The sequence below is a fragment of the Sinocyclocheilus grahami genome, unplaced genomic scaffold (assembly GCF_001515645.1).
Source record: "Sinocyclocheilus grahami isolate Dianchi unplaced genomic scaffold, SAMN03320097.WGS_v1.1 scaffold106.1, whole genome shotgun sequence".
NCBI classification, from domain to species: Eukaryota; Metazoa; Chordata; class Actinopteri; order Cypriniformes; family Cyprinidae; genus Sinocyclocheilus; species Sinocyclocheilus grahami.
Genome location: NW_015505285.1, coordinates 2,228,772 through 2,255,969, shown reverse-complemented (window position 1 = coordinate 2,255,969; position 27,198 = coordinate 2,228,772). Strand labels below are relative to the sequence as shown.

The 27,198-nt window shown below is 39.7% G+C and overlaps 1 protein-coding gene and 1 long non-coding RNA gene across 13 annotated transcripts; one reads left to right on the top strand and one right to left on the bottom strand.

The window, feature by feature from the left end:
- Positions 1-26,562, top strand: pax2a (paired box 2a). 12 transcript variants are annotated; one of them, XM_016276807.1, is made up of 12 exons: positions 1-176; positions 1,712-1,889; positions 2,147-2,167; positions 2,614-2,811; positions 5,857-5,942; positions 6,089-6,208; positions 7,060-7,104; positions 12,722-12,897; positions 14,851-14,971; positions 20,667-20,768; positions 23,839-23,925; positions 24,277-26,562. In XM_016276807.1, exons 1-12 carry the CDS (start codon positions 134-136, stop codon positions 24,396-24,398), a joined length of 1,299 nt encoding a protein of 432 aa, XP_016132293.1. In that variant the 5' UTR covers positions 1-133; the 3' UTR covers positions 24,399-26,562. The 12 variants fall into 12 exon arrangements, with proteins under 12 accessions (XP_016132293.1, XP_016132296.1, XP_016132292.1 ...); XM_016276810.1 differs by lacking the exon at positions 2,147-2,167 and having other exon boundaries at positions 1,724-1,889; XM_016276806.1 differs by lacking the exon at positions 2,147-2,167 and having other exon boundaries at positions 1,724-1,889; positions 6,038-6,208.
- On the bottom strand, positions 19,648-20,782 carry LOC107588640 (uncharacterized). The gene is made up of 2 exons (XR_001609610.1): positions 20,706-20,782; positions 19,648-20,116 (listed from the first exon to the last, which is right to left on the bottom strand). It is a non-coding gene; the product is annotated as an uncharacterized lncRNA (long non-coding RNA).
- Positions 26,563-27,198: the final 636 nt, after the last annotated feature.

Genomic DNA, 27,198 nt, shown 5'->3' with positions numbered 1-27,198 from the left:
AGAACTTCTGTACACTGGCATCGGAAGCACTGCGCTTTGAACGGATAGCGATCTTTATTAATTCCAATTAAAGCTACATAATCAAGGCGAGACGGCGACCTCAGTCGATTATCTTTCCTTCCTTTGCTATCCCATGGATATTCACTGCAAAGCAGACCCCTTCTCGGCGATGCACCGTGAGTAAAATATCAGTATTTTCCTTAAAAATCTCTACCTCGGTTAGCATAAATAAAGTCTAAATTGTTCATCGTTTCGGTAGAGTTGACTTTGTAAGACTATATAACCTTTGCGCGTTAAGCTATTTACTCTTACTAAGTTTTCCAAAGCTCTTACAAGAAATGTAGGAAATGATTGTTTCAATACTTTTATACTTGACGCTCAGTAAAGCGAATACGAAAAGTAGTCACCGCGAATAAAAATACGATCGCTTCTTATATTTAGCGGCCTTTAAATCGTTTGTTCCGACAAAAAGTCGTTCAAAAAGTCGATTACAATATTTAGCTTAATTTAAAATGAATTATTCTGCCTTGTATGTAAAACGTAAATGATTATGATATTATAAACAATGCATTTATTATTTTTAACTTCAGTATCTGAGTGAATTACCGGTACATGTGGGATGGCAACAGATGTAGTTACAGCAAGAATATAAATATAAATCAAAATCGCCAGAAATGTCTAACATGTGTAGTAATAATTATAATACCAGATTAATTGCAAAAGATTCAATTATTATACAAAACACGGTCTTTAAGAACTCTGCATTTTAAAGCGAGGAATTTCTAATGGAAATAAATGTGCTCTACATTTTAAAAATCACAGAAAATGCCTGATGTTTGCCATAATAATTTAAAAGAGTTGTTTGTGCGATATTTGTTGAAAACACCGTATTGTAACAAGATGACGGAAGGCCTGGGTCTCATTTAAATAATTAATTCTTAATTATTTTGCAGTAGCCTACTCCATGGTTGTAATATGAGTTATCAAAGCTCTTTTTAATTATTTACAATAATTGTGCAAGGAAAATTAAACAGGTTGAAACATAATCTATGCGACATGTGTTTGGCTGCAATGGAATAGTAGAGGAAAATACTACCTAACTGCAGCGGGTCTTATGGGTAGAATAGCACATGACGTTTGCCAGTGTTTACAATCATGAGTGCGTATAAAAAGATGGTTATGTTTGTATTATTATTATTATTACAATAGTAGATATGCATCGTGCTATTGTGCTGACACAATATATATCTATAAACATAAAGAAATGAATTGAACTAACTATAAATTAAAAACTACTGTCCAACGTGCAAAATTAATTTGTTTTAACTGTATGAGGAAAACATTAACTGTCGCCGCGTGAACCTTTCAATAGCCTTTTTTTATATTGTCATAGTACAAAAAAAATAAAAACAGTACAATAAATATAAAAAGAACTGGGACGTCAAGACCGTTTACGGATACATTTTCCATCATGTTTCTTAGTTAAGATAAACATTATAGCCTAACTATCTTATTGTTTATCGTTGTCCACATGGGCACAGGTATGTGTGTGTGCGTGCGCGCTTCCATGCGGAGAGTGTTAAAAGGGAGAAAGAGAGAGAGGGTGAGGGGAGAAAGAGAAAATTAAACGCTTCTGTTTGGTAGCCATGTTAACGACGCAGCCTATCTTCTATATGTATGTAATGTTATGCTTTTTGTGTCTGTGTTGTTGTATCCCATATAGGGCACGGCGGTGTGAACCAGCTAGGAGGGGTGTTTGTGAATGGCAGACCCCTACCTGACGTGGTCAGGCAAAGAATCGTGGAGCTCGCGCACCAAGGAGTCAGACCTTGTGACATCTCAAGACAACTACGGGTCAGCCATGGCTGTGTCAGCAAAATTCTCGGAAGGTACGAAAAAGTACAGATGCAGTCAATTTGTCCAGTTATACACGTGTAGAAATAACAATAGTGATGAAATGTTTGCTTCATGTAAATAAACATCTGAAACATTATTGTACTGTGATTTGTCGTATTAGTAAGTTTTTCCCTTTTAGTGAAAAGGTCTAATATTAAACATTTCTGACCTTAAATTCATTGTTGAGGAGGAAGGATATGTTTTCTAGGAAACTGTTATAGATTTTTGAATTTTCTGAAATATTTTTCAGCTATCAAAAGGATCTTATAAGGTATTCTGCACTTTAAATGTTCCTTAGAAATTATGAGATATGTGTTGGTGGCATGTATTAATCGTGGGGTGCATGGGACATATCAGTCGCTAAAGAAACCGGTTGATAAATGGATGATTACGATTTTAGATCGCAGCATACGAACGTTAATGATTCAACACGGAAAACATATCAAATGTAGGTGTTAAAATAAAAATGACACATTTTCCCGTCCGCAAGGGTTGGGAAGAAAAATCACACATGATAATTTAAAACTCAAATAAATAAATATATTAAATTAACAGATTATATAACTAGCCTATTTATGACCCGTATCCATAACGCACTGTTTATAAATATGCTCAATGCCACACGCTAGCAAACAAAGAAGAAGAAGAAAAAAAACGCCAGTTCTCTGACATGTAAGGAATTTTTTAAATAACGAATTATCGTTCATCTTTTTCCAGATACTATGAAACCGGCAGTATTAAACCTGGAGTTATTGGGGGGTCCAAACCAAAAGTGGCGACGCCCAAAGTTGTGGATAAAATCGCAGATTACAAGCGGCAGAATCCCACAATGTTCGCCTGGGAGATCAGAGACCGACTCCTGGCCGAGGGCGTTTGTGACAACGACACAGTACCAAGTGTTTCATCTATAAACAGGTAAAGCCATTTGAATTTCGATTTTCAGTTTTGAAATTTCAAATTAATTTGAAACGCATGATGTCCAAGACAGAACAGAACTATTAATTCCGTTCTCTACTGACCTTCAGCAGTACCGTTATTAAAACGGCGACTCCTAACACTTACGGCCAAATTATCATCAACTCATTTGAAAACCCTTTAGAGGCCTTGTACAGAAAACTACACATCGTTTCCAATTGACAATGCGTATTCAATGGGTGACGTTTTTTTTATTTGATTTTTTTAATTCTTGCTCTCGGGGTGGTCTCAAATGTGCAATTCAATCCCAAATCTGTCCACAGCCTGCAGAGGATCTATAGTTGAGGTCGCGAAAATCACATCTGCCCCGCTGAAAACCAATCAATACTCTGTAACCAGATCCAGTTGCACTGGGAAATACGCGACTAGACATAACTGCCTTATACGGAATCTCAGTAGTTCTAATATATATATATATATATATATTCTCGTTAAAACGACATGTTTCCCGTTATGTGAGCGAGCTAAGCGACTGTCCGCGCTGCTGTCTTTATAATAATAATAATAATTATTATTATTAGGCTATTATTATTATTATTAGGCTATTATTATTAAACAAGAATAGTGTAGTACAATTATGTAATAATTTCAAATATGGTAACTGGGCTTCTACCTCAGCAATTTCAGTGAGCTATTAAACTTAGAAAGGACTAACAAACAAGTCATGTAGTTCTTATGTTATCATAAATAACACAAGGCAGATCATATGCAGCCCCGCTTTGCTTATGCCTACCTACATTAAATCAGCTGAAAATAAAAAGTCCTAACAATTAGTTACCATTCTTTTTCTTATTTCTCATTAAAATACAAAGGCTAGCAAGACTATCCCAAGTGAGATGGAGTCGTGGTGGTGGGAGGGGGGGCAGAAGAGTGGAAGAACAAGGTGAAAAAGGCCTACCTGCAAGCAGGAGTAATGAACTTTGGTTAGGAGGCACTGTTCCATAGAGCTGGCCAGCAGCATTACATTTTAATGAGCTGAAGAGAGATCATGGGCCGACCCACACAAGACATTTCCTAGGGAAAAAAAACGGGGGAGAGTGAGGCTGAAAAAATTCATTTCATGCACTATGGCTGCTTAAAAAGGGCAATTTGAACAGGTCTCAACACATGTATGCGGTAAATTTTTAATCTGCATTAATGACATGAAAGAAGAGCCAATAAACCTTTGTTTCCAATGTTGTTCAAGTTGTCATCTCAGAGGAGGCCATTGTAAGGACCTCTGTTTATGTATAAAATATATATTTGTATAATGATGTAGCTGGAATTTATTTCAACTGCTATTCTGAATCATACAAAGTTGGGTTTTCTGAGCTAATCATTTCAAAACTTGCCTGTATTATTGAATAAAATTGGATTTGCTACAGTAAACATCAGTGAAGGCCGTGCTTTGAAGTGAACTGGGTCACACTACACTAGAACACTCTTCTTTAACTTTGATATGGCTGACAAGTGCAAATAAAATGCAAATACGATATTTTAACACTTACCATGATCATAACAGAACCTTTAACACAGGCTGCAGTCGCCTAGTCAAGCTGTAAGCCTTGTGCCATTTCAAACAGGTGTTCTTGTACCCTGTCTAAAAGTATTCCCTCACCAGTGAGCAGACTTTAGAGGCAGGACCCTCATGCACTGAGCGCTTAAGAGGTTGACCTCTGCTCTGTTGACATTAGAAGATGTCCCAGCTTTAAGCACATTTTCTCTGCATGAATTATTAAAGATTACACACTGTCTGGGGTGTTCTCTGTGTCCTGCTCACAGCATGAAGTCACTGGCACACAACCAGTTCTGAGCCCTTCTATCGCCTGAATCCTAAGCATCCTTTCAATAGCATCGATTCATATTTTAATATTTCTACAGGGAATTCTAAGCACCCTGGCAAGTCATTAATTCACACCTTCCAAATAGCTCATTCGATAGCGAGAACATGGATCCAAGTTATTGAATTTGTGTGGCTAATGCAAATCGTAGGGTTAAATCATTGTTTGGTTGGATGTTAAAAAATTCACACAATACTTATAATACCTAAACAATTTTTTTTTTTTTTTTTACTAAAAATATAATTTTTTTAATCTTGCCAGTTCACTTCATTCAAATCATCAGCACATACGGAATAAGGATTTCCTTAGTAATCAAATTTACATCCATGTTATAGTTTATACAAATGTGAAAATGTGTAGCCAACGAGTATAAATGTGTTCCTGGAATAAGGTGACAGCTTCTTCTCTCAAAAGCGTGTCCCAGATTAAAGACATCAGATGCTGCAGTGGGCTTTGGTGAAGCAATGAGACACTATTGCTTTCCTGTCACATATAATTTATAGCCCTCCATTTGCATCTGTTCTTCTCTGCCTCTAATTCCCAACTTTTTTTTTCCCCCAAGTCCCAATCAATAGGGCCTCATCCGCACTGGCACCCCTGAATGTTTGTGCTAGAAAAAAAATGTCGGATCTGGGAAGTCAGTATCTACACTCTACAAGCAATCTTCACTTGCTTCAGTGAGGAGGAGGATAGAGGGAGAGATTGAGATAGATAAATAAGGAGAGAGGGAGAGAGAGGGAGATTATTAAAGCTGAGGCCAGTTTGAGGCAGTGAAGCTCATCATTGAGGTGAATTGATGTGATTTCATGCTTTGTTTGCAAGATCATTCAGACCAAAGTGCAATGAAGACTTTCCCCCATATCACACCTTCGAGGTAGTGGGACTTTATCATATTTCTAAAGATGGGATCCCATTTGATTGAATCCACTCTCTCCGCGGTAGCTCCCACTCTGCATCGCACATCTACTCCATGATTGGCCCTAATACCCCAAGATTGGTTATTTGTGACAGAATCAGTGCATCTATATAGCAAGGCCCCAAAACAACACTAGAGTTTTACACAGGCATTGGGTCGCATCAGGCTGTGTGAAAGCTTACCGTAAAGTGATCCAGCTAACCAGCAGCAACTTCGACTCATCGTGTTCTTTTAACTGTCATTTCGTAGGATAATTCGAACCAAAGTTCAGCAGCCTTTCCATCCATCCTCCGACGGCACAGGAACGCCTCTCACCACAGCGGGACACACTATAGGTGAGACAGCATTTACTGTATTTTGCATATAAACATAAAAATCGTAATGACATCAATTATGCCTGTGACCTAATGTTAATTCATTCTCTTTTAAGGTGATCTTGAGAGCACTCCATATACGTTAACCTATTCCTGTGCTCTTTCAGTGCCCAGCACAGCCTCCCCACCTGTGTCAAGCGCTTCCAATGACCCTGTGGGGTCCTACTCTATTAATGGCATCCTAGGAATCCCTCGCTCCAATGGCGAAAAGAGAAAACGCGATGATGGTAAGAGACTGGATTTCTCTCCATCGCTTTTATTCCCCTTTCACTCCTTTTCTAGGCCTCTCTACAGCCCCCTGTAATTTCCAATTTGTGTGGGGAGATGAAGATGGCATTTTGATAGCACTGGACAAAGCATTTTGTAAAAGAAAAAAGCGCTCTCAAGTGACTTGTTATGTAGTAAAGCAGATTGGACTATTTCATTCAGCCGCTTGATACTATGGTGTTTGCACGGCTGTAGCACATTTTATTTGATGATACAGTAGCTCTGCTCAAACAAGAATATGCCTACATGCTATCATTTGGTCTGAATCATGACAGCATAACGCTTAGGTAGTGTGTCAGGGATACGGCTTTATGCTTTTTGTAAATAATACAGGTCAACGAAATGAAGACAAAGAAATCAGCAATGTAAATACAAGAGATGCATGAGGAAATGTGCTCAGAACCGACTGGAAATGCAGAATGCAATGCAAAAACGGCCTGATGTGCGCTTTATAATTGACTTCTAAAGACATATTCTGATGTTTTAATTTCTCAGTTTTCTGGCTGTGTATTTTTTGGTTTTGAAGAACTGAAATAGTGGCAAAATGGGGGCTGCCAACATGCTCATGCCAACATTCTCTCTCCTTTTCTAAATGAGAGGGCACATACCGCCTGAGGCCTAATGGCTGATCGGCTCTTCATACAATCGCCTTTTGAATGCTAGTGAATAAACATCCATGTGGCACCGGGCCGAACGGGAACACAGAAAGTGCTGTAGTCAAAGGGAGGGAGGTTGAAGTGGTTGGAAATGATCTCTTAAAACATTTATCAAAGCAGGGCTACTTGCTTCTTTTATGTTTCCATCTCTTTAGTTCTCTGGAGTGGCAACCACTTGGATGGGAGGAAAATAGGATATTGTAAGTTCCGTTAGCCCACCTTCTCTTTGCTTGCTCAATCACAAGCCACTCGAGTCTGATCAAGTGCTCTGTGAGGGTGTGTGTGAGTGTGTATGTGCATGTGTACGTGTAGGGTTGTGTGTCGAGGGGAGGGGGATGAGACAGAGCGCACTGACGCTTAATGATATCTTTATGGAGAGAGCTCTGGATCATATATAAACACTGTGAGAAAGCGACTGTGGCAAATCACATTTGCTACAGCGTGGCAAACTCTTACCGAGACCGTCGTGGGGCTTTTCCTCTGTCACTGTCATAGGCCATTTGCTCCTAAAAACAGAGAAAGGACATAACATAAGCGAGAGGGGATTACCCAGCTAAACGGCAGCGGCGGTAGTTATTCCTAGTTTGATTAGAACTGACACAACGTGAAGAGTGGATGAAGGGCTTGAGTGTAATTGCATCATAAAACACTAGGCGGGAAAACACGAATTTACTTGTGTGCACAATATCAAATTTAATACTGCTTCAGCGAGGATTACCTTTCATTATAACGACTAGAGTAAATATCCCCATCGTTGCCAATGTGTTTCCCTCCTCTGGCATCGCACGACCTTATGCAGGTCTCTCAAGGTGTACCGAGACATTTGTAGGGCATATGTCATGCCGTGTCCCTGATGAAGAGCTCATGGCTGGTAATTTGATACAGTGCCAAATGTCTAAAAAGCTTTGTGTTATTTAAACTTAGCCCTTATTTCACACCGAGACATCAGGGAGGCAGAGCGACAGCCAGTGTATGGTTTCAATTTCATAGCAGCCCAGCAGCCTTGGGCTACCTGAGCCTTATTTGGCTGGGCGCAGCCAATCTTCCCTTCATTAGATGATGACATAACATAAATATGCTAATCCGATTTTAGGAAGAGCTGTGCAGATGCACTTTGAAACACGTAACGTGTGAAATGAGGTTAAAACCAGCCAGTTCTGGGGTGGTGTAATGAGTTAGCGTTTGATTTAAAAGATGTAGGCTTCCGCAGTCTTTATATTTGATGATGCTAGTGCCCTTTTAAAAAAAAGGGTCCCCCATTACAAGAGTGATATGGAGATAATGTAGTGTGACACGCGTTATGTACACCAGGTCTTTGCAAGAGGAGCTTCAGGGACACAGGTGTCATAAGAGTCATTAATCTGTCATTTTCATGTGTTACTGCAAATTAAAAGTAGCATGTTGCTCGCCGGCTACGGGTGACGTTCGGCGTGGCATGGACCGTCGGAGGAAGGGAGAGAGAGAGGGAGAGGGAGGTAGGGGTAGGGGTTGGGGGGAGCCTCCCAAGATTAGTTCTTTGGGGGCAATAGCTCCCCGCAAGTTGAACATAGTGACATTTAAGAGAATTTGCAATTCTGCTGAGAAAAGCTATTAATTCACAAATTAGCACCCCTTCCTCTATCATGGATGTGCAAGCTATTGAGGAGACAAAAGAAATAGCCTAAAGGGGAAGAGAGAGACACAGCCCTATCTGTGTAAAGATTGGTTTATATGTCTGCAAGCAGTGATACCAATTATGCCAGCACAGAGAATGCGCCTCAACCTTATTGCTGCCTTCACAGGCCCTTCAATCCATTGCCAGATTTATTTGTGTATCTCATTATGGAAAATAGAATGCCTCTCTTGCCAAATGCATTAATGGCAAAAGAGGGAAATTAAGCCTGTTTGGGATTTCTCATTTGTCAAAGTTAATACTTTGTTACAAAATGACACAAATGAATGAACTGAGTTAATTACTAACGGTACAGGCACAAGTTGCGTATTTTCACGCCGTTTTGTTCTCACCTGTCCTTGCATCAGCTGATTAGCAGGTTGGTGTAACCCGGCTCTCTTCCAGCTGTATGAAACCAAACATAACCTACATAGGGAGTAGGCCGATTGCAATAAATTTAGGAATGCGAAAACACAGATTTGACGCTTGAATGCGTTCACATGAAAGAAATGAAAGTGGGTTGATTTATAAGACCTAGCGGCATATTTATTTGACGTTAGTACGATAAAGAGATTACATCCGTGCCATTGTGGTACAAGAACGCAAAAGTTTCACTTATAGCTTGTTTGTTCATCTAAAAGTATTGCTTTGAGAGTGAGCGACAACACACTTCAAATCCCCATGCTAAAATAGTTTGGCCCACAGCGAGAATGCTTTAACCTGTGCTTCCATTTCATGGCCTGTGAGATTCTATTGTGTCAATATGGATTCTACTTTAAAAAAGAATAGAAATGAAATACATCCAAACCAAGAAATGGATTGGCCTCAGTCTAAATCGAATAAGAACATCCCACCGATCTCATCATGATGATAGCCTCTGTATGAAAGAGAAAGACCAGATTTGAGAGAGGCTGCAGAGCGTAACCGGCAGAGAAGAAGGTGCCGGGTTCCTTATCAAAGGACACAAAAGGTCTATGCCCCCGCTCGGCTGATACATCTGCATTCAAGCAGACCCGCCGCCCCGGCCTGGCCTATAGCTCAAACGTGAAAATCTGCAACACGAAAACATCTAAGGACAGGGTGGTTCGCTCGAGGAGGAATCATGTCAGGGAAAAGTCAATTATGAACGCTGATGCTGAGAATTAATGGTGCGCCGCATTACGCAGATTTTAAAAGGAAAGAGAGCGAGAGCGAGGGAGATACGCATTCATTAATTGCGTTCCAGAACGTTGCATCACATGAGGCCGATGTGCTAAATGACGGACCGGGTGTGAGTACAGTATGGGTGAGAGGAGAAACCCATGCTGACAGCGGTAGCCTGAGAAAAGAAAAAAGGAGAGAAAGCGCAGCTCCTACTTGCAGCCTGCACACTGCTCAGCAACGCTAAATTGAATTAATAAAGCCTTTAAACACGCTGTAACATAACAGGAAATTAACAACCCCGGTTGTGCAGCTGCTGCTGCTGCCACCTCGCTCTTTCTCTCCCTCCATCTCTCTCTTGTTCTTTCTCCCATTGTCTCGTCTTCTTCTGATTTAGTTATGTGCTGTGCAGCCTTGCCGCACCGTAGATTTCATAAATAGGGGTGCCAAGCCTCTTTTCCTATTTGCTTCTCCAGCCTATATAACGAGTGCATACCCACACAAATTCCTAGTTTTTGAGCAAGTATAAAAAAGTAACTTTTTCTTTAGATAAAAAAAAAACTGTAAATAGGAACACTCAACTTCAGGCTTAAAGGGACAGTTCATCCAAAAAATTTTATTCTATTATTTACTCACCCTCATGTTGTTTAAAACCTTTATATTTTTTCTTTAAATCCATACTTTGAAAGTCAATAGGGTCCCAAACATTGAAACAATTCTTCAAAACATTTTAACAGAAGAAAGTCACAGCAAAATGATGACAGAGGTTTTATTTTTGGGTGAACTACCCCAATATGAGTGGATGTGTGATATCAGGTCAAGGGTCACAGGGGTCACGAGACCCTCATTTGCTTTTCAAAAAGCTCTCTCATCCAAACCAGCCTTATCTGATGAGATGAAAGCAGGAAGCTCAGCACTGTTCTCTTAAAAGAATGTCACACCTGCCCGGTCAACCCTAAACACACGTCCTAAACCTAATATATTCCCTCAGAGTTCATATCACAAATTTAGGACATTCCACTTTAAATATTCAAAAGCACTTACACGTACGGACATTGACTACGTACAGTGCATCTATTAAAATGACAAGTTCACCATGATAAGCCCTTGACTGTCTCTTGTTCTTAGTTTTATTTGAACTGGACTCTCCAGAGGAGGAAGCCCAGGGGAGGCCTGTTTTATGGACTCTGGTTATCTGATCTGACAGAGCTCTAGTCCCATAGCACCAGAGTGCTAATGCAGTGGGATGTCAAAACAAACACACTCAAGTGTTCAAATGAAATCAATATAGCACAAGCACTGATGAAAACAGGAGCCATATACTGTACATAGTATAGACAGCATCACCGCATTCACACTGACTCTCTGATAAACGTTCAAAAAACTCCAGTGAGAAATGCTGATCTAACCTTGATCTAACCTAAATCTCCCCTAACTGTAACGTAATGGAGAGCAGCCCAGCCCCCACAGCTCAAACCGCAGCTCCGTCCCCTGTGTCAACTAGCGGCCCTGCGCGCTTTGGGCTTTTGAGTATGGGAAACATGCTGCACCGAAGCAAATGACGAACGCCTGCTTATTGATCGCAGTTTGCACTTAGACCAGCTGATAGAAAGTAATTAATGACTCTATTTTCTGTACCAAAGAGAACAATTGAGGTTTATATGGCAACAACACGCAGACTTATAGAAGGCCCCCAAGGGAGCTGTCTATAAAAAAAGCCTCTGATAAAAAAAAATTACTCAGATAATGCAAAAAGAAAAAACACAACAAAACAACAACAACTGGAATTAATAGGAAGAGAAAAAATGTCACCTCAGTGTAGCTTAAATACACACTCACACGCACGTAATATCTCCCAGTCTCTTATCAGACCTCTCTGTGGATCTATTTCTCCTGAAAGTCAGTTCATCCTGTGGCCTCAGCCACTGAAAAAAGGTCAAGCTGGTGGGTAGAATGGCAATAAAGCCCCTGAAATGGTACTATCAGTGGAACATGATTGATCAATTGAATTCCATAGCACAGAAAAATGTGGGATTAAGTAGAGTATTATACGCACAATGAGTTGAGGCATGATGTTCATTTCAAGTTCATTTCGCCTCTCTCCTGCCACCAGATCAGGCAATCAATAGGGGCCTTGCATATCATATATCACTACGCTCTCGCAGAGGAGAGAACATAATCTGCTGCAAATTTAGAATGACAGATTTGTAAGGGAGCAAAAAAAGCCCCTCCACCACCAGAAACACGGGAGGCGGGAGGCTGCCGGCCCGACTGCCAAGGTTGCACAAACGTTTGCCGAATGTTTGCGGAAGGGCTTCCGGAATAGCAAAATGAGGAGCCGGGGAAAGAAGGCTACCTGTTTCGGCAGGGTGATGAGGTCACGGTCTGAGGGGAAACTGTTCATTTGTTTATAGAGAGCGAGATGGAGGAAAATGCATAAGCTAGCAGTCAAGCTGTGTAATTGTATTCAAGCCGGCACTGGCCTCCCATTTTTCCAGGGAAAAGCAATCTGAAAGTGAAAGCAGCATTACAATCTAAAGGAAATTGTGCCTTTTAAATAATAGCTCTCCATTTTCCACCAGCCTACTGATGGGAAAGAGAACAAGGTGGCTCACGCTAAAACACATGGCGTTCCCAACAAGTATATGTTTGCTCTGAAGGTAATCCATCAATTACTGCAGGCCTATCAGATGATGACGGTGCTGATGCCGATCTGGGATGGGGGAGGTGTTGGTCTTCTCTCTCCCACTTTGCGCCGTCCACATCTTTCCCTCCCTCTCTTTCTCTCCCAGCCTCATGTGCTCTATCTTTCCACAGCTATTAGGATCAGTTTGAGGCTAGCACTGACTGAATTTGAGCTGATATACTCCAATCTTTCATCCAGCGGTGCTGAGAGGTGCACTACAGCACTAGACGTAGCTGTTGTGTGGGTGCGGGGAGGGCGGGATGGGGTGCCTGTCCTGGGGAGAAACGGGACCATAACGACTGGTACTAGCATGTGGCCTTGTCCCTCTCTCCTCTCATAGATGGTTCAGATGGCTCTGGCCCAAACAGTGATTCTCAGGGTAGTGTGGAGAGTTTACGGAAGCACCTGAGGGCTGATGCCTTCACTCAACAGCAGCTGGAGGCTCTGGATCGGGTGTTTGAGCGGCCGTCATACCCCGACGTCTTCCCTACGTCAGAACACATCAAGCCAGAGCAGGTTAGTAATATTGAGGCAAATGGACGAATACTAACAAACTAACTCATAAACAAAAAATCTGGAGATTGTTTGCGGTACTAATTTTAAAACGGAGTGTGAGTGGACAGCAGAGCTCATTCGAACCAACAGATGTTTATTTTTCTTAAGATGAACTAGTGAAATCAAGTCACCATACGATTTAATCCCAGACAAATGTTAACTGATGCATCTTGCCCAAGCATCACTAATATATGCATTAAATAGTGTAAGGTGTATTAAAGCCAGATTAATGTAGTTTTTAATAATTGCACATCAACATGAATCCGCTGATACGAATACAAAAAATAATTGACAAATCTTCAGTCTCATGAAAAATTATGCTGTGAAAAACAATTTAAAAAAAAACTCCACCTTGTATATACAAGCTCTTATTTAAAGCTTTTGGCTTATTACAGGAGATAAGCTTTATTTACTTTCATTATACTATCAAACAACCAGTGACTATTAATTTTTCCCTTGAAACTCCAAGTAGAGGCCCATAAAGCAAAAGCATTGGCCTAATTGAGTTCATTTTAATTTCTCTCCGATCGCAGAGAATTACACTGGTGATAAATCAGGGGGACAGCCCTCACCCCTAGTAGAGGGCCTAATTTGCAGCTAATTACAAAACTGATTTCTACTGGAAGATCAATACCAAAACGAATTGGAAATGACTTGCAATCACAAAGAGAAGCTAAGAAGGTATTAAAAAAGGCAAGGAAAGAGGCTAAACAAGAGGGAAAAAACAGCCCTGGAACAGTCCAGAAAAATCACTTTTAATTTAATGTAATATTAATCAGACTACATTCCCATTTATTGGTCCGTTTTTGTGCCCCCTTTTTAACTCTTGAAAGAGTGGACCTATCAGCCATGTCTGGTGTGTGAGGCCGGGCATTAAAAAGCCATTTTGGAAATGCTAAACTCAATGGGCTCACCCCTCCCACACTTCTGCCAGCCATTTGGTCATCCTTTTCAGATGGCTCTTCAGTTGCCCCACTCCCAACTTGCCCCTTTCTGCATGATAAAATAGCTGTTGTGCATCTGAGGCCAGACCAAATAGAGAGGAACATCCGCTACTGGCCAACTGAACATTTGTAGCAGACAATTAGAGTTTATCTGGAATAGAGACAGACAAGTCTGGGGTCACAGCATTTCCCATTGGGACACCGGCCCTATTGTGGTGTGCAGATGCACGAACGCACACATGCAGGCAGACGTATACGAACACATGTACGCTCACAGTTTAATACACGAGGAACAATGGTAGCCGGAAATCTATTATCATTTGTTGCATTCGTTACAAAGAAATCTATTTAAAGAAAACCATAGTATCACAAATGACCTCAAATGCAACTTAATCCAACAAATGTAAGCGTCAATGTTTTAGCATTTAAAAATTATAACAGAAAGCTGTTTCGGGATTATGTTCGTGTCATCATTTTCTCATCCTAAAGAAAACAATTACAAATGGTCTCGAAACGAGGCCATGTTGGTAATCGAACAAAGCGCATCCGTCTCCTCCCTTGGCTGGTCAGGGGAATGACTGCAGTCAAGCACAAAGAGACAGCTGACACCCCTTCCTTTCAGTCTGTTCCAAATCCTACTCTCTGTCCCGCTCACATCCTTAATGTATGCACACACGGTTCACATTAACTCCACCAAAACCCACATGCACTGACTGGGGGAAATAAAAATAATGTACAAGTTTAGTACAACTGGATTTCAGGTGCCCATTTACAAAGCCAAGTGACTGAGCCGCCACTATATTAAATCCACTTTCCTTAAATCATAAAAAATATCATAAAAAGAAGAGACAAATAAAATAATACAGGACTGGCAGCTCAGAGGAAGAAAGCTTTCTAATTGGACACCTTAAAAGTGATGCTTGGATCCCAAGATATATCTACTTAAAGTGTCCCCTCCCCTCATTGGCAGGCTAATGAATACTCGCTACCAGCACTGAACCCTGGACTGGACGAAGTCAAGCCCAGTCTGTCAACCAGCGTCAGCTCAGATTTGGGCTCCAGCGTGTCACAGAGCTACCCGGTAGTGACAGGTAAGAGCGCTGGATCCACCGTCCCGGCTGACCATTAGAATACTGGCATATTACGTTCATATTCTAGACTATGTGACTGTTTTATGTGGTAAAGTGAGCTTTTTAAGTTGAGCGGACAGGTGAGAGTGGAATGTGACATGTTGATCTAAAGTGGATGGATTAGTGCTGCCTGCTCTGAGGGGCCGTGTAAGAAAGGAGCGATCGAAACAGACAGGCGCTGTTACTTGCATGCAAGAAGTGATTATGGAGATTTGTTGGCCGGTGTCACTGTTCAAAAACCAATGAATTGTTTTACTACTTCACATTGTGTACTGAAATGTTTTCTTCAGCTCATAGTTCTCAGAAAGAAATATGGTGGCCTAGCACGGTTTGGCCTTTTAATGCCGAGGCATTTTTTTTCCTCGTGGTATGCGGTGGTTAATGTCAGCCTTGCTAATTGAAATATTGTTTCATTGTTGCGGCTGTTATTACCTCAGAGAAGGTTAAGTTTACTGATAGCCAACTGTCGTGCTGAGATTAATACGCTGAGCTTTTAATAAAATTCACATAATTATGCAGGAGCCATCAAAGCCAATGAGTTCTGTGTGGGCGGAGGACAGGATGATTGAAAATTGCTGTGCCCCCTTCTCAAATGATAGCTGGATAATGTTATGTGAGAAGAAAGGGTTTTTTCCCCCCCTCAGTAATATGTGGGAGGTAGAGTTCCCTCCAGAAAGTTGGGCCTCTGGAGAAGAAAGGTGTGTTTTTGTCCTTTGTATGAAAGCAGTCTCGGTCTAGGGAGCACCCTCATGGCAGGTGGCCTTTCTTGCACCTGGGACGGGACACACCGGGGGTCTTAGTGCAGACCACCACTTGCTTCTGGTAGAGCGTAGGAAATGGCCCTGGTGGAGAGATTTTCAAATGGTTGCTTAAGTTTTTATTGTTGTTAATGATTTCACAACGGTGTCGGTTTATGCATGCATGATGAGAATGCTTACCCCTGGCAACCTAACTTCAGCATTTTCTGAAAAAAAAAAAAAATACAGTTGTAATTATGTTCTAAAGCTTTTTCAGAATGTCTAGGCTCAAATGACATATCTTGAGAGTCTTATATATTAACTGCTCCATGTCGTATTCTAAATGACTTTTGGCAGTAATAACTTCATTTATTAAAAAAAAAAAAAGCAAGAAAAGCCGTTCAAAGATGCAAAAACGTGATGTTATGGTGTACTCGCATGTGATAAACTGGAAATAAGAATGAGGACAGAGTTAAAGGAGGTGCTAAATTACCCTACGCATTTACACTGAGAGCCAATTCTGAATAAATTACTCCCTCTCATTGGATAGAGCTGGAGATTATGCTCATTCCCAGCAATGTTTTCCTGGGCCAATTAAAATTCACGCTGCCATTGATCTTGTTGATTTTATGTTGTACGATTTGCATAATCTATTAAAGATGAATGATTAATGAACTCTTCATTACAAAACAGAAATTGGAATTTTAAGGGCACTACGAGGCATAGGAGACATGTTTTTTGTGTTAACTGTTTACCCAATTAGTTTTAGGGGTTACTACTCTGTACCTAAAGTCCTAAAGAAAAATGCATTTGAAAATGGCTTGCTACTGGACTGAAATTTATGATGCCTGATGAAATCTAATAAATAAAAAAATACTTAAAGTAAAGTCTATTACTTTAAACAATGGAATAGATGCATACTTTTTTTAGATAAATTAATAATTTAATAATAAATTCCTAGAAAGTACAGACAAGTTGTTGTGGGTTTATTTCTGTGCTTCTGTTACCCAATTAGTTTTAGGGGTTACTACTCTGTACCTAAAGTCCTAAAGAAAAATGCATTTGAAAATGGCTTGCTACTGGACTGAAATTTATGATGCCTGATGAAATCTAATAAATAAAAAAATACTTAAAGTAAAGTCTATTACTTTAAACAATGGAATAGATGCATACTTTTTTAGATAAATTAATAATTTAATAATAAATTCCTAGAAAGTACAGACAAGTTGTTGTGGGTTTATTTCTGTGCTTCTGTTTTAAAGGGCTTCAGACTTATCAGAGGCAATACTTGCCATTATGCGTCATGCACATTCCACACTTTCACGTATTAACTGTAGTAGAGGGGAAAAAAACAATGGCATGATTTATTCAAACTGCAGTAAAAAGTTTGGATGCTGTCCAGATATGGCTAGCGTTTTAAAAAGGCCATTTCCACATACCTTCACAATGAATGACTAGTGCGGATTCTTAAGCGCCGTCCCTGCCGAGCCGTATAATGGAAGTCTTCCTGGTGCCAATAGGATGGTACTGTGTAAATGGGCACCCCTCCGATCCACTGAAAACCTGAGCAGGTGCTGAAGGGATCCCCCTTGTTCCAAATCTCTTCGGAGAGATGGGAGGAGAGGAGAAGGGGGGAGAAGGAGGAAAAAATGAGCGCCCGGGCCTGAAAGCAACAGAGCTCCATGTCTGAAAAAAAAAACAAGCAAGAAATGTAAGAAAGAAAAGCAGCATACGCAGGCAGAGCGAAAGAAAAGACTGCTTTGTGTCGGCTTATGCTGCTGATGAACTCCGGCTGAAATATATCTGCCAGAGAGCCATTTTTTAAGTGTGGCCCGCTATTCTCCAGTGAGCAGCAAACAACACGCTGCCGGCTAGACTGAGGTACCTGATGTGTGGCCCAGTGACAAACTGCCTCTGTCTTGAGTCACCAGAAGCCCCGGCAGGCCCTAGAGCCCAAATTAATGTTTATTTCAGTTGTCATAGAAAGAAAAATAAATATAAATATTTGTACATTAATATTGCAAAATGTTTTATAATAAAAAAAAAATTGGCAGCACATATGTGTGGCAAAAGTTTTAAAGCATCCTTGATGTAATTATTTGTGGATCAGTGTTCGCACATAAAACCCTCACATAGCACAAGTGCACAGCCACATTTCCTGGCTTTCCATGACCAAATCCCTTCGTGTGAAAAATAAATATAAATATTTGTACATTAATATTGCAAAATGTTTTATAATAAAAAAAAAAATTGGCAGCACATATGTGTGGCAAAAGTTTTAAAGCATCCTTGATGTAATTATTTGTGGATCAGTGTTCGCACATAAAACCCTCACATAGCACAAGTGCACAGCCACATTTCCTGGCTTTCCATGACCAAATCCCTTCGTGCGTGTAGAAATGTTGTTTTCTGAGCGTGTGCCTCTGGAGGCTCTGTTAAAACTCCTGAACACACCCGAGGAACTGAGTCAGAACACCACGGCAGTCGTATCTTCACATAAATCCTTCTTTTCCTCCTAAACGCAATGTAGCATCACAACAACACCAAACACTGTCAGCCAAACTTCATTTTCCTTTTTTTTTTACTGCTTCCATTCAGTACTTCCATCTGTCATGATTCATCTTTGTTTTAGTTTTTTTTGCTGAGTGCGAGCGATTGTGCATTGTCTGATTGTGTGTGTGTGGCTTTTTTGTTGTTTTTCTCCACCTGGCAGAGTCACATTCATCCTCCGTGTGTGTTAAGCAGGAGCCGCATGAGGCTTCCCTGGCTCCTTTCACCCCTTCCTCACTGGCAGTCTCGGGCCTAGCGGAACTGTTGCCCCTCCAGCCCAGCGTGTCAGTAGATGCCTCCACCCCCTGCTACGGTGCCTATGCCCATCATGCCCCCAGCTACAGCCAGTATGCAAGCCAGCCTATTATAGCAGGTACAGATAAATAAATAAAAATAAAATAATAATAATACAAAGAAAGATTAGAAAACGTACCCTGCGCTGGTAAAGGGGGAAACAACCAAAGGCTTTTTTTTGATGGGGCAGCAATGGCAGTTCAAGGTCATTTGCCCTACACAAAATAAGACATTACAAAAATAAGGTAACATTTACGTGTGCACTACTGTTCAAATGTTTAGGGTCAGTTGGATTTTTTTTTTTAAAGAAATTAATACTTTTAATTGCATATATGCATTAAATTGATTAAAAGTGACAGTAAAGTCTTTTATATTATTTTACAGTAGAAAAAGATATATCAAATAAATGCTGTTCTATTTAACTTTTTAATCACCAAAGAATCTTTAAAAAAGGGTTATGCACTACTGTTTTCAACATTGATAATAATAATAAGAAATATTTCTTGAGCAGAAAATCAGCATATTAGAATGATTTCTGAAGGATCATGTGACACTGAAGACTGGAGCAATGACTGCTGAAAATTAAGCTTTACTATCAATGGAATAAATTAAATTTAACATTAACAATTTACAAAATACATTCAAATAGAAAACATTTTTTTAAAATTGCAATAATATTTTACTGTAAAAAAAATGACTGACCCAAAACTTTTGAAAGGTATGGTGTATATAAAAAATGGTATATATATACGGTCAAATTGCAACATTTTTAAAAGATACAAATATTTTTTAAATGTCATTTAAAATCAAATTTACTCAAAAATCCATTGAGGCGTATTCCATGGTGCTGCTGGAGACGGCTACTGTCCTGTACGGTCCTGAAAAGTACTGAGAATTCTTCTCTAGTCTCTAGTACTTTGATTTTATTTTATGATTAAAAGCCTCTGTATTGTGGGTAATGTGTGAGTGGAATTGTGTGTCTGCCATACTCTATAACTGCAAATTTTGCTCATATTTTTAGTTAATGACCAAAAACAAGACAACAACTCGGTTGTGATATGCCCTATGTTCACATTAATTAAACCAAAAGCACAACATCACACTAAAACACAGATTTTCACATTGCTTACTGACTTAGTGTGCCACTCTTACTGGCAGCTCTCTTATTAGTAACTAGAATTGGGTAGCACCCCCTCCCCCCTCAACCCTCACTGGTCCTCTTTCAAACAATGATGCGGGACCTCGCGAGGGCCCATTCAGGACTGACGAAGGCCTACGTGCTGTAAAGTTTGCGCCAGCACATCCAGCAGGATTGCTAGCCATCACCTCCAATTACAGAACTGAATATGGAGGCAGTGTGCGCTCTGCACTCTCGTGATGTTCTGGGCTTTTTTAGCAGCAGCGATGCCACCAGCAGGCCGAGGGCATTCTGTGCTTCTCTCTGTCGAGCTGTTTAATATATTTCAGTCAAAACAGGCCAGCAGCGCCACTCTGTGTAATAGAGGAAGTTAAAAGGCCGAGTGACCTAGAAGAGAAAAAAAGCGGAGAGTTGTTTTTAGCTTCTGCAGGCTCATCAGTTTTTCAAGTTGTGAATTTATGGAGAGGTGATCATTACCTACTGTATGCTCGGCTTGTGGGTTTTCTAGTTATTTGTCTACAAAAAAAAAGCTACAGCTGACTTCAGTTTCCTCAGATTTTCAGAGAAAAGGGTTACAGGGTTGTGTTTTTAAGGAAACCAATATGTTTGAGTATTTTTATTATTGATGTGCATGGTGTAACACCAAGTAGTTTAATGCATGGGGTGCTTTTCCACTTTATTCTATGCATCATAATTTTTAATGTATCAAAATATGTGGAGTTTACTGTATCTTTAAAAGAAACTACACAAATACTATATATAATCGTAATTTCTGGATGATTTTCCTCTTCAGTTTTATTATTATTAATTTTATTATAAAGATTTTAGGATAACCATACATCCAGCACCCGTTGACTTTTTTTTATTGTAATTTTTAATTTAAAAAAAAAAAAATTTTTTGTGGAGCTGCCCTCACAAACTTTGACTTTCTTTCCAGGTCGAGACATGGCGAGTACAACCCTACCAGGATACCCACCTCACGTTCCCCCCACTGGGCAGGGCAGCTACCCCACCTCTACACTTGCTGGAATGGTCCCTGGTAAGTGTAATTACTATTTTTACGAGGACGTTAATTTTAAGAGAGCTCGTAATATTTTCAGCGAATAGTCCTCGGCAATTGATCATCTTCAGGAAACCCGAGGTCATGCAAAGCCAACTTGAATTTGCACTGCTGCACCTGGAAAATAAAACTGCGATTTGATAACAATTTTGCATTAATATTCAATTAGCATTGGCCCAGAGCTTCCTTTCCTGTTTGAATACATTAGTGTAGAATGCCAGGTAACATTTTAAGAATGAGAGTTGTGAAAGAGAAGTGAAACAAGCATATTGCCCATGACATTTCTGGTGAGGCTAATGTTTATTAAACAGGATAATATTAATGAGGAGCATAATATTAATGAGAAAAAGATTAATGTGGAGCCGTAATTGCAGGATGGCTGCAAAGACAACAGCGGGCAGTGTAAATCTCGATTTCAAGAGCTGCCCTCACAAACTTTGACTTTCTTTCCAGTTCGAGACATGGCGAGCACAACCCTACCAGGATACCCACCTCACGTTCCCCCCACTGGGCAGGGCAGCTACCCCACCTCTACACTTGCTGGAATGGTCCCTGGTAAGTGTAATTACTATTTTTATGAGGACGTTAATTTTAAGAGAGCTCGTAATATTTTCAGCGAATAGTCCTCGGCAATTGATCATCTTCAGGAAACCCGAGGTCATGCAAAGCCAACTTGAATTTGCACTGCTGCACCTGGAAAATAAAACTGCGATTTGATAACAATTTTGCATTAATATTCAATTAGCATTGGCCCAGAGCTTCCTTTCCTGTTTGAATACATTAGTGTAGAATGCCAGGTAACATTTTAAGAATGAGAGTTGTGAAAGAGAAGTGAAACAAGCATATTGCCCATGACATTTCTGGTGAGGCTAATGTTTATTAAACAGGATCATATTAATGAGGAGCATAATATTAATGAGAAAAAGATTAATGTGGAGCCGTAATTGCAGGATGGCTGCAAAGACAACAACGGGCAGTGTAAATCTCGATTTCAACTCGTCAATCACCTGAGAAGGAGCCTCAGCTTATCGGCTGCCGAGGAGAAAATTAAGTGTGGGATATAGGACAGTTCCTCTCAGTTCCACTCGGGTTCCAGCGCTCATTACGCCCCTCCCTCGCTCTCCTGGACCGTTCGACGCTCTCACAGGCCATCGATAAACATAGCTTTCTCCACCCTGCCTCCAGTGCTGTAGAGCGTATCTCTTTTCCCTTCTACTTAACCTGCAGTTCAGGTTCACAGCAAACAGTTAAGGGTCACAAAACAGCGGGCAGGAAGGCCTGTAAATATTTAAATCACTATCTCTCAGAGGGACCCGACTTGACTTTCACTGCCAGGACAGGATGCAATCTGGCAGCAAAACCGGTGCCCTCTCCCCAAACAGCACAAACACACACATATGTATGCAAACGGACGGTCTGAGAGGAGCCGCAGAGAAGTCGGAAAAGTGTAAATGCAGTTGTACGTGGAGCCAGGGGATAACATCAGCGCTCGCAAAGTCCGAGCACAAACATGCAGTGTGCGAAAATTGGAAAACAAATATTTTACATCAAACTCAGAGAGGGATTCTTCTCTCGGTCACCGTTGAGTGCCTCAGATAGATTCGAGTCTGTCTTGGGCTTCCACGGCACACAAACATGAATAGTTCGCAGGGGCAAATTTAATTCAGTGACAGGATTCATTTGCTGGGCAAACATATCTTTACAGGTACATCAAATATGTTTTCATCAAAGATTCATTTTCATTGGTCACACAGGCTGAGAAATCCTCTTAAATCCTAGAGCCATGGGTTTTGTGTGCACTTCCATTCATCTGGCCCTCGAACGACTAAGATTTAGTGACAGACCCCAAACACTGTTAAAGCAAAAGCCATTCCTCACCAGCTTCATATAAAACCCAGCCTTTATTGTCTCATAAAAGAAAGAAACGTGGGGGACCAACAGCATTGCTCACTGACATGGACAGGGCCGCTTCCTGAAAGTCGAATTCGGACGAATAAAAAGGGCAGAGTGTGTGCGAGAACGAATCCATTGGGGAGGTTTTTTGAAGCCGGGCTTTGGTGCGGCCGAAGAATAGAGAATCTTAAGAGCGCAACAGCAGAATCAAAGAAAGGAAACTTCAAAACCCAGCTCAGGATTAATGTAACAAATTCAGCCAAAATGGCCGAGCACCAGGGCGTAGGAAAGAGGACAGGGCGAGCCATCTGCTAGCTAGCGCTGTGAAACAATGCCAGTTCCTTTAGTTCTGATGTGCTGAACTAATGCGATGCAATATTTCAAACACAGCATTACTTTAATTCAGTTAAGCTCAATCGGCAGCATATGTCATTACCTTACCTTAAAAATTCATTTCGACTTGTCCCTTCTTTGAATTTGAATTACACTGTAAAACAACAACCATTATTGGAGTAGATTTTACAAGGAAAAAACTATTTCAGTCTTTCTACTTCAAAATTATACATTTAATTCAGGTTTTTTGTAATTATTTGTGAAATTTACTAGCATTTTTTTTAATGGTTTAAAAGTAAATCCTTCACATTTTTTTCAGTGTACAGTAAGGTTCTTTAAAGAGGCAAATCTGTAAACATTAAAATACTCTCTGTTTCAATTGTATAGACACAAAATGGAAACAATAAGCATGTTAACATCATTTTAGTGTAAAAAATGTTTACTTGCCTTTTTTGTGTAAAGGTATAACTGATTTTGCAACTTCATTGTCATCACAACAATACAATGCTATAAATGCCAAACATATTTGTACAGCTTTGCAGCTCAAATAATACACAGGCTAACAGATTAAATAACTGGAGTGCTTTTATGAAATTTCAAATCTCTTTAAAAACCTTCGAAAACTGGCTTCAAAAAATATAAATTCTTCATCAAAAGCTTGATTTTTTTTTTTTGAGGGATGAATCAAAATTACTTTTTGTGTTGATGAACATTATTCCAAAATTGCTGACAGTCAAGCTTTATTTCATCCTGAATGCATGAATATGCCTTTAAGGTACACAATTTGCTTTACTGCTAACCTGTCACTTGTGTTTGATTTCAGGAAGCGACTTTTCAGGAAATCCCTACTCTCACCCGCAGTACACAACTTACAATGAAGCTTGGCGGTTCAGCAACCCCGCGTTATTAAGTGAGTATTAACCCTTTTTTGCTTATCCCTTATGGGATTAGTCACTTTAAAGTGGGATTAATACAATCACATTTTACAATGACATTATTTGCATACAGCTTTATTAAACTAGCTACAGTTTTATTTCTCTTTTTGATTAGCGAGGTCATAACACGCCGCATCTCTAAATTAAGACACGCATAAGCCCTTCGCAAGTGTTTTTGTGCGTGCCAAGGTTTCCAAACATAATAGAATAGTCTGATTGTATTTTACATTAGCAAAATGATTAGGAGTGGGCGTAAGTGTTGCTCTTGCTGTGGTTTCAAACGCTCCGCTCTTCTGTTAACTTCCAGGTTCCCCTTATTATTATAGTGCCGCATCCCGGGGCTCCGCCCCTCCCACTGCTGCCACTGCCTATGACCGCCACTAGTTACCATGGCAACCCAATCAAACTGCAGGACCATGGCCACGGCCTCCATATCGTACCAGTCTGAATGGCGTTAAGGTCAGAGGGATTGAAGATGGCTACACGATCTTCAGTTTCACGGGGCCGAGATCGGATTAGGAGGGTCAAGCAACAGCGGGTTTCCCTCCCCCAGACATCGACTATACCCCCCTCACGCAACATCAACACTAAGGCTCTCATTCTCTAAATCACTGAACAATGACTGAACTATTTCCTGAAAGACTTTGAAAGATTCTACAAAAATATATATATTATACAAGATATAAAACAAGACGAACCGTGTGAAGAAATACCAAGTAACAATTGATGTGTTGTTGTTTTTTTGTTTTCGTTCTCTCTCTAAATCAATCAATACATTCCTTTACATACTGTATTTAGTATCACTAACAGATCACACACACACACACACACAAGGTTGCCTGAGGCCTTTAACGTAATTTGCCCTCGTCCTACACCATTTCACTAGTGTCTTACCTCTCACGGACAGAACAGCGACGTGTCAGCTGAGCAGAAAACTGCAGTATTGCTCCATTTTCTGTCAAACAGACAAGTGTAACAGTTTTAGAAGCCATCTCTGACTCGTGGTATGAAATTACCAACATGATTTAACATTTTCTGTGATACACAATCAAAATGGGGGAAAAGAAAATAGAAAAAAAAAAGAAAAACAGGTCAGACACTGAAGAAGACGTTAACTGTTGCTGTATATGACCTGAAAAGAAAACCGTATATTAAATTATTGTTTTGGTTTAGCTGATGGTTTGTGTGCGTGTGTACATTTGTGTGTCATACCTTTTCGGGATATTCCATTTTATCATGTGTAATCTCTAATATCATGATCGGTGCCGCTCTTTTCTCGTTTGCACTATTTTGCATTACTGGATTTATAAGTACAATTGAATCTTCAAAAGTTTGTCAGATTACATGCTCTATTTAAGCAAAAAGGTCAACTCGAATTGACAAAGTAACTGCAACACTGGACAAGAATACACTTGCTATACGCTAGAAACTAGTATATGCCTTTTTTGTCCTTCAGTGTGGATTCCTTTAAAAAAAGTCCGCAAAAGAACCATTTTTGTATCGTGTAACTGAGACAGATTGACTCTGGCTGGCTCAGTACCAAAGTAATCATTAGCAGTCAATTGTACAACAAGTTCAACAAATGCCTTACAGCTTTTTTTAATTTCATTTTTTTAAGGTTTGGCTATGGTCCTGAGAGGTAGACATGCATGTAACCCTTCTGTGTGGATGAACAAACGTTTATCCACCAAGGACAGAAATGGAAATGGTCCATACATACGCTCCTGGAAATGTAAAGTGAATGTACTTTATACCACGTTTGCCAAAGATTTAGTTTGATATTTAATATTTTATTTGCTGTATCTGTCAATAAAACAGTATTATGTTCTAATAGTAGTCAATACTGATTGTATGTGGTAATGTTGAACAAAAAGGAAAAGATCCATCATAGCCCCACAGCAATGTACTCAAAAAAGGTGAATTCTGTTACTCAAAGGTATGTCATTTGCAACAAACTGCTGCTTTGTAGAATGATTTGTGTATAGTGTGAAAACAATTCTTCTATGTATATAAGATCACCTACATTTCACCATTGCAGTATCGTACTAATTTACTGATTCCATTTGTAGATATGAGAATTGAAAGAAAAAAAAGATTGACATTACATTTGTGTCTTCAATGTGTTGTGCTTTGCAGAGACGCGCAACAAAAAGTCCTGCGTCGGTGGGTGGGTTTCAGATGCTATCACCACATGTGCGGCTGTTTGTATGTTTTGTTTTGGTTCACTTTTACTTAACTTGTTCATACTGTTTAAGTCTCTATGCAAATCAAGTAAATGGTATTCTGTATTCTCCTTTACTACTGCGTTCAATTTTACCCTTCATTTTAAATGATCCCTAAATCCTGTATAGAGGATAAGCCTGTAGAAATGAACAAATACATTTCACATGCCTGGTTTTGTGGATTGTTTTTGTATTTTGAACCTTCCTGTACAATTCAATACAAGACTTCAGAATTCTGAAGGTTTTTTTTTTTGTTGCCAATATTAAGTTATTTTACTACAGGAGCAGATTATTCAAAATTCATAGCATGCAAATGGAGGAAAAAGTCAACAAATATAACTATACATTAATGTACACACAGGACAAGTTCTAATTCAATCAATACAAAAATAAAAATAAAATTATTTGGGTCTTCTTTATTATTATTTCAGCTACCAAGTTAAAATATTGTCCCACTTAGAATGAAGAGATTGTTACCCACTCACTGCAATCCACATTTGTTTGTGGCTTTTGGAAACATGTTCTTGACAGAATTAATTTTAAAACAAGTCAACAGCAGCAGAGCAGCAACAGAGACAATTCTCCTCTCCTTTCATTAAAATAATGCAAACTACTGTATGTATCACAAACGTAATTTGTTGTGGGCAAAATTTTTTTTTTTTTTAAATATGTAACAAAAAGCAACATGGCCTCAGCCATTACCTTTATTCCACCTCTGTCCAGTTTTTTTTTTTTTTTTTTTTGTGCATATGAGAAATAAATTTTTTGTATGTCAGCCTGTGACCGTAGTGGTGATTATTAACCCTTTCATGAAAGATTCCTTCAAGGATATGCTGAGCTGCAAGACATTTATTGTGTAGTAATACTAGTTATGAACGTATCATCATTTGTTTAGTTAGTGAAGAACAAATAAAATTACACATTGACTGAGTGTTTAAAGAAGTGAGGCTAGAATACAAGGAATTCAAAATATTAAAAAAAATATTAAAAAAAGAAAAAATATTGAAAACATATATATATTAGAAA